Source organism: Scatophagus argus, chromosome 6 (assembly GCF_020382885.2).
Source record: "Scatophagus argus isolate fScaArg1 chromosome 6, fScaArg1.pri, whole genome shotgun sequence".
Classification (NCBI taxonomy): Eukaryota; Metazoa; Chordata; class Actinopteri; family Scatophagidae; genus Scatophagus; species Scatophagus argus.
This window is the reverse complement of record NC_058498.1, coordinates 15,719,819-15,727,488: the sequence shown is the minus strand read 5'-3', so window position 1 is coordinate 15,727,488 and position 7,670 is coordinate 15,719,819. Positions and strand designations below refer to the sequence as shown.

Sequence of the window (7,670 nt, the reverse complement as noted above, 5' to 3'; positions counted from 1 at the left end):
CGTGCTGTCTGTGACTCAGTCTGCCGCTTCGGTCCAGTTATCACCTGGACTACCTCGAAATTTCATTCAAGGCTCCCAGAGGATAAATCTTAACGACTCTGATCCTGACTTTTTGCTTACCCCCACGAGGTTAGATGTTGTTCTGTTTTTTGCACCAAGTTAAATATTTCGGTATCTATTACCTACTACCGAGACATTTGGTTTTTGACCAAATACCTTCAAAATCGGTACCATTCCTGCAGCCTCACTGTCTGGTGAGAGCTAATTAGTAAATATTAGCACGCTGGCACACTAAATGCTGAACATCGCTCTTAACATTGTCATTGTGCTATGATCACATATGCTGCTAATGTGACGGCAGACTCTCAAAGTCGTCAGTGGTTCCAGTGTGTTTATTTTAATGCTTTATGGATCATCAGCAGGCTTAAGGCATTGCTCTGTCATCATACATGTACATCACACAATCCACAGTCAGTAATAAATACAGTACAGGTCAAGAGGAAGCAAATATTTGTCCTAACTAATAGGACTTATGTCTTACACATTCACACCACACATACACACTCAGGTTCATAAAAACAAAAATTGCTTGGCACAGTGGAATTACTTGCACCACACTGCGACCATCCAATTTGTCTTGAGGAACACAAACATATACAAAACCTATTGCAGAGTATAGATAAGGTAAAACCAAGACATGTCTGCATACTTTGCTAATGCACTATTCATTTTTCACTTTCTTCCCGACTACTGCTCCATTGGTTTAGTCTATCAAGGCAATTACGACACGTTAAACATCTACATTGCACATATCTGGCAATATCTGCTCATAACCACGAGATACTGGCACAGATAGGCACATAGGTCCATGTGTAAAAAGGTAAGAGGCTGATTTCTGGCCCATGAAATGCTTCCATTTAGTGTCCATGTGTGAAAAACTGATTTGTAACACTCATTAGTCTCGTGTTCTCCGATCTAGCTGCTTTTGTGTATCAGTTGTACATTTTGAGGTTTTCATCACTGTTAAATACAAGCTACTAGTATCATAGATTTCAGAGTCACTTAAGTGTTCTTTAAGCTCACCGTAATTCTGTTTCAAAATGAAGCACCACTCAAACATGAGATATAATTCAAGGCATCTATGTTTTTCTCATGGATGTTTTTCAAGCAGGATTTTAAATTGTACCCCCGTCACTCCGGTCCTGTCAGCTCTGTCTAGAATGGAAAGACTCAAGATGGAGAGTGACCACCTGCACAGCAGATCCACTCAGTGCATGCTGCTCAACTGACTGTAGACGTGCTCTAAGATCTGAGAGTAGGCCTGGTCTTTGGGAGCGTGGCAACTCAGAGAGCCCTGAGGGAGACGACAGAAAGTTGTACATGTGAGGCCACCTGCTGGAGTGGAAGGCGTATGAAGTTTTGAAAGAGTGAGAACACCAGGATCATCACCTAAGACCGATTTTAGGTTTTCTATAAATCATCCTACCTTGATCTTGTCCATCATCGTCGTGTCAGGACACCAATATTGGTTGAACTGTACGAGGTCCGGAGCCGCCCTGTAATAATCAACCAGCAGCATCTGTGGAGGAAATGAACAGACCTCTTTCGTAATGATTTACAGTATTTACTAGTCAGTTTTCATTGCAGTATTTTCAGAGGATTGAGGCTTTACCATCTCATTAAGAACATCACTGGTGAGAAAGTTGTCCTGCACATAGGTGACCTCTACAGCCACTGGGATACCGTAGTCATTAGGCCGTTGCTGCAGGTAGATACCACACAAGTTTAGAAGAAACATCTGCACTAATCTAACAGTATCAGAAAAGACCAAAATAAATAACAATTCTATGAAATAAGATGTGTAGGTTAAATTCTATTACTTTTGTCCATGTCCTCACCTCAGGCGGTGGAACGACCCAAAATGGAGTTATTGTGGATGCCACGCCTTGGTTGCCATGATAATACGGACCTGAAAGAGAAACAAATTATAATAATTATATAATAATGGTCTGAATGTCCTGGTTTTGAAGGCTCATGGTAGCGATGATGCCTTCACATGCCATGGAAAATAATGGAAGTCACTGCTGCTCCTTTGAGTTCAGTCACAATTAGGCTGCAATTCTCAAATGACCCTTCTTACTTTCATTACTCTCTCTTTCTTTACCGTGTTTTTCTTGCAATAAACAATGTGAAAAAAAACCAAACAATGTTTCTAAGATATACAACAACAGCTTCAGTATCCTTCTGACATTAGTCGTGTTTCCAGCTGTGAAGCACTACAACACAGTGGTTTTGTAACTAAACTGATAGCTGGAAAATATGCTACTTTTCTCCATACTGACCTAAGGCTCGACTGGTACGATCAGCTGTTAAACATTTTATTAACGTTTCCATTAGTATCAGCCAAGTGCTGCTATTCACCCTCAGGAAACTTCAGCCCTCATTAAAGTCTTCAAGTGCAATATCTGCATCTCATTTTACTGAACGCAAATAGCGTCTGTAGACAATTTACAACTGTTTATTTTTGTATTCTTAAATGAGTGCAAGTTTTGAGGTAAGACGAGATCTAAAATTGAGATTATCGGATTAGACTTCTTTAGACTGTAAAGACTCACAGGAATCCTGTGTAGATAGTCCCTCTATATCTCCTGTTTTGTAATTTATATTGTACTATTTCATTTTATTAAATTCCTTGCTTGGGATAAATAAAGTCTCTTTTTTCATAGTTTTCAGTTCAAGAGTTTTTCAAGGAAAATTAAGATATCAGCATGGCGGCACACTGTATATAAAGAAAGGCACTTACCACAGATGATACCCAGACAGGGCTGGAAGCCGTTGTTTGAACCCTGCAGCCTCAGCTGATGGTCCATCTGGGAGTCGATGTCTTGCAGCGATGGCAGAGCAGGACCTCGCGGGTGACTGTGGTACCAACCCACCAACGACAGGCCGCGCATGAACAGGTTCTGACAGATCTGGAACAGAATCGACGTGAGAGGCTGATTAGAAAAACAACCAAACTTACTTTAATGCTGGATCACTTGAGTGAAGGCAAGCAAATATGCACTAGCACAGGAATTGTTGTGGATACTTCACACAAGGGGAAGGACACAATTTCAAGATTTCACATTAAAGGTCCAGTCTGCAGGACTATGTGGCACCACCTCGAGTTATTCTCCCCTTGCAAGCATGTAGGAGAACCTACATACTTGGAGGGGTTTGTTAAAAATGCAAACATCACAAAAGGCCCACTCTAGTGCCACTGTTCTGTTTGTCCGTTCTCAGCTACTGTAGAAACAGGGTGGTGCAACATGGCAGACTCTGTGGAAGAAAAGCCACTCCCTCTGTATATACACAAGGCTCGTTCTAAGGTAACAAAAACGCAACCATTCTTATTTTCAGGTGATTATACACTAAGGAAAAAAAACAGTTATTGATATTAAACTCTATTTCCCTTCTACATCCCCCACACGGGACCTTTAAAGTCTATTCCAGCACAGTTCTGTCAGTGCTTGTGATCACAAAACACTTCCTTAAAGCTGGTACTTTAAAAAACATGTAACTATATAGTTTATATTATGGTGTTGTTACAAAAAAACAGCCAATATTTAAACCAAAAATGCAAGAATCTTCAGGGTTTTCACACTTTATCACAGCGCTGTCAGTGAACTTCCCAATGATGGAAATTCAAGAGCAGGTTTTTGAATTTCTGGCTCTTGGAAAAACAGCCGCACGATGACAAATGCTGGGTGCACAAATCTCCACGGGCATGGGAAGAACTTGTGAGTTTTTAAAATGGGTGTTATTGACCTTCATGTTTTCTGAAACCACATATGCTGTTAGTGCAGCCTTCTAATTCACTGTCCATGTGTTACCTCCTCCTCCACAGCAGAAGCAGAGTCTTTGTCTGCCAGCCTGGTCCGACACGGGAAAGCCCTTAAGACTGTCAGCACTGAAACACATTGAACACAGAGAGGAAAGAGTCATTCACATATCCTAATAATGTATATTTGCTAGTTACTTTCTGGAGTAAAGTCACACTCACGTTGGGTATTGGTATCCCATCGTCCTCCGAGGTATCCCACCACCTCACTGGAGGTCAGGTGACAGTGGAAGTCCTGATGAGGATTGAAAAAAAAGCAGGTTAGCTGGTGTTTTAACTGTAATCAACGAGCCTGTTTCAGATGTGGTTGTTACTTGCCATTAGCAGCAGTACGTTACTGGACACAGCTACATTGAAAGGCTGGAATCTGTTGATGGCTGAGAAGGCTGACAGCTCTACCAGTGTGTGTGGATCTCTGACAACAGAAGCCAGCGTTTATCAAACTCTGATTCTCTCAATCAACACAAAAAAACTACAATGACCTTTCAGAATAAAAGCCTGTACCTGTTAGCATCTCTGGTGCCCAAGGTGCAATATCTGACAGGAATTCTCTCTCTGTCTGCTCTCCGTGAAACTATTACATCTGTAAGAGTTAAGAACATCTGTTTTCCAGTTTGCTGAAGCCACGCGTGTATTTTAAGTCTGAAGCGAGGAGAATTATACCATGTAACCCAGGTTTGTTGTTCTTGAGTTTCTCATCTGTCTGAACAGCTGTTTTTCCTTCCTCTTCATCCTCATCATCATCCTCCTCACTCACCAGGCTCTGGAGTCCAAAGATATAAACACAATCTATCAAATAAAGTAGATAAAGTAATCGACATGGTTTAACAGTGTTACACATTAGGTAAAACTTCACAGGCACCTTACAGCAGTGGTCCCAACCAAGTCAAAATAAAACTGAGAGGTTGGGTGAGAATATTTCCAGGACATTTCACATTTGCAAAATAAGAAATTTGTTCCAAGTATTTTCAAAGATCAAGTCCCATTTTTCTTCATTCTACAGCAGCAACAAAGATACTAAATTCTGGAAAAATCAAGCTGATTGCTGTTGGAAACACTTTACTTGTAATTTCTTTTAACCTTTTGTGACAACATTCAGTTTTCAGGAATTCATACAAATTAGATACAGATTTTTGCTTTTTCTTGTGGGAACACTGGATACTCTTCAGGCCCCTAAAAACGTTTCAAAACAAACATTGTGTTAGAGGGAATCCTGCTCACGTCCATATTGAGGCCAGGACCTGAGACAAGGAGACTTTTGTGTTTTACTCATTTTAATTTCATTGTTACTCGTCTGCAGTCAGTCCTAATTTGTTTCTCCTCTGCTTTTCCCTTCTTTTGTCTGCATGTCACAAGGTAGGCACAATAAAATCCAATGTCTGTACTGATTCATGAACTAACTGTTCAACTATATGTACCCCGGGTCCAAACCATATAAAAATAAGCAGTTTAGAAGCACCTTTCAGTCTTTTCATTGTTCAAGACTAAATTTGGGTAATAGTTTGACCCTGACATACGTGATGCTTGCATACGGCAGTATGAAGCTCCATATGTTTGAGGCAACATCCTTCACTGTAATATGAAAAATAAAACACTTTACAAATTTAAATGTTGCCTCTTGTCTCACCATGTCTGCACTGGGTTGGTACTTTTGCAGCCAGGTGGTTTTATACTGGACCAGCTTCTGTCCCCGGTAGCGTACAGATGCCCAGCCGCAGCCAGACTTCTTGGCTGGGTTGACCAGACGCTTGCAGTGTGTTGCCCAGGCACTGGGAGAGTTGAAGATCTGGCCCGTCTCCACCCATCTGATTTTCCCATCATTCAGCAGATCTCCTATAAAGTTCTTGCCCTGAGGAATCGGAGAGGAGAGACATTTTAAATTAAAAACAACAATAACATGTGTAAAGTCAACAACTTTCTTTCTGAGCCCAGCTGTGATGTGTGCTGTTACCAGGTAGTGGATCGCGAGCACACCGTCTCCTGGCTCCACCAAGCCGTCTTTGAGGAGCACTCTGAGCGTGATGCCCCGCCGGGTAAGCAGGGATCCCCTGCCAGAGCTGGACCGCAGGTCTGCCTCCTCTCCTCCACTCAGCTCCTCTTCATCTTCCTCTCCTCCATCCTCCACCACCTGTGGAGAGCTGGGTGGCTCTGAGCCTGAGGACACACAGACAGACAACCTTATGGATCCTCATGTGATCTGGTGTGCTGGAGTGATATGTGGGTGTGATGTTAATGTCAGAAATCATAATCCTGCTATGCTATGTTGCATTTACGTGCTGTCTTGTCATATTACTTCAAAATTAACCAAAACACCTGGCTACCAGTTAAATACCTGTATATCACAGTTAGAGCAGGAGCAAAGTCAATCCAAATGACCCATAGCTTTAATTCCAATAACTTTATAGTAAAAGCCCAACTGTAACGGCAGCCAGTATCATTCATAATTGCAGCACGCTAAAATGATAGCAGTCCTATCATGCTGAAAGGAACCTCAAGGGGCCAAAATAGGCAAAAGATAATCTAAATTGGTATTTCATTAATTACGGCTAAGCTATGCGGTTGGGCCTTTGTTTCCACCTCCCATTAGGGCATGGCTCTCTCGGTAAGAAGAGGCCTGTTCCCCTTCTGTTAATTTCCCTCAGAATTACAATTACACTCCTCTTTCATTATTCTCACCCATATCTCTGAAAGCGTCGGAGAGCGCCCTTAAATCCAACTCGGTAAAAAGCTGCTCCTTTACAGGGCACAGTGTGGGGTTGAGCTCCGGGCAGATTTCACAGATAGGCCTGCACTTCGCCACACCAGCTCCGGCTATTATTCAAAAACATAAAATGAAGGCGTCTGTGGCTCTGCAGTGTAGTTTCCTTGTTGTGTTGCTTTAATGTCAGCTCCCCTCCCCTTTCTTTCTCCCTCTCCCCGTCCTTGTCACTCTGCCTGTGCTCTTCTGAGCGGGTTTGTTTGAGGTGCCATGCCGGTCTATCTGCCATTATATCCGTTAACCATTACACCAAATAATACCGCGCAATCCTTGTGCGATAAAATAATCGATTGCGGTTGTAGGTGATATTATAAATGTTCTGAAAAATGTAAATGCAGCCATAAATCCTCGTTTCCTCCGGAAAGATTCAGTGTCGCCCCGTGTGCTGAGCCAAGTGCTATTTGGCATTTCGGCAGATTGTAAGTCCATCCTGAAGACTATCAGCTCTCTGTATGTGAGAAACACTACGCAGTGGCTGAAACAAATGATTTATGTGGTGTAATAACACAACTTTGTCCCGTTCTTTCCTACAGTACACTGTTGTTTTCTTCCCGACACAGAGATGTGCCTTCTTTATCTCCGAAAAAAGGAGCACATGCATCGGGAAGCAGCCTGCGGAGGGCAGCAAACCTCCAGCAGTGAGTCTTAACCGGGTTCAGTTCATCCTACCCCACCTGGTGGTCACACAGGCCTGTGTTCACACGGCAGGAAACTGCCCCTGTTTAACATCTGCCTCCAAAATCCTCTTAAATACATCTTCAGTTAACTAGCAGGGAAAACTATCTTAAGTGAGAAGGCTATCGTACAGTTTTGCGTACTGCTTTTATCGAATATTTCCCCCTACTTTATACTTTTACTCCAATAAATTTCAGAATAAAACTCAGTTGACAGATATTTGACAGACAGGCCTGTCGATTATGTTAACTTATTAATATTCACATTGTGACTGTAGGCTACATACAAAAATCCAGTTAAATTTTACTGATATTGATAAACAATCCAACAATATGTCTGGATTAAGCTGTTACTGGA

General features: G+C 42.0%; 1 protein-coding gene across 2 annotated transcripts; it reads right to left on the bottom strand.

Annotated features, from left to right (window-relative positions):
• Positions 1–365: 365 nt before the first annotated feature.
• mpnd (MPN domain containing) lies at positions 366–7,314 on the bottom strand. 2 transcript variants are annotated; one of them, XM_046392890.1, is made up of 13 exons: positions 6,557–7,314; positions 5,832–6,034; positions 5,508–5,729; positions 4,544–4,643; positions 4,385–4,463; positions 4,199–4,295; positions 4,043–4,115; positions 3,873–3,949; positions 2,804–2,972; positions 1,881–1,969; positions 1,673–1,762; positions 1,487–1,579; positions 366–1,354 (listed from the first exon to the last, which is right to left on the bottom strand). In XM_046392890.1, the coding sequence occupies exons 1-13, from the start codon at positions 6,558–6,560 to the stop codon at positions 1,268–1,270; spliced, it is 1,383 nt and encodes a 460-aa protein (XP_046248846.1). In that variant the 5' UTR covers positions 6,561–7,314; the 3' UTR covers positions 366–1,267. The 2 variants fall into 2 exon arrangements, with proteins under 2 accessions (XP_046248846.1, XP_046248847.1); XM_046392891.1 differs by having other exon boundaries at positions 1,899–1,969; positions 6,557–7,301.
• Positions 7,315–7,670: the final 356 nt, after the last annotated feature.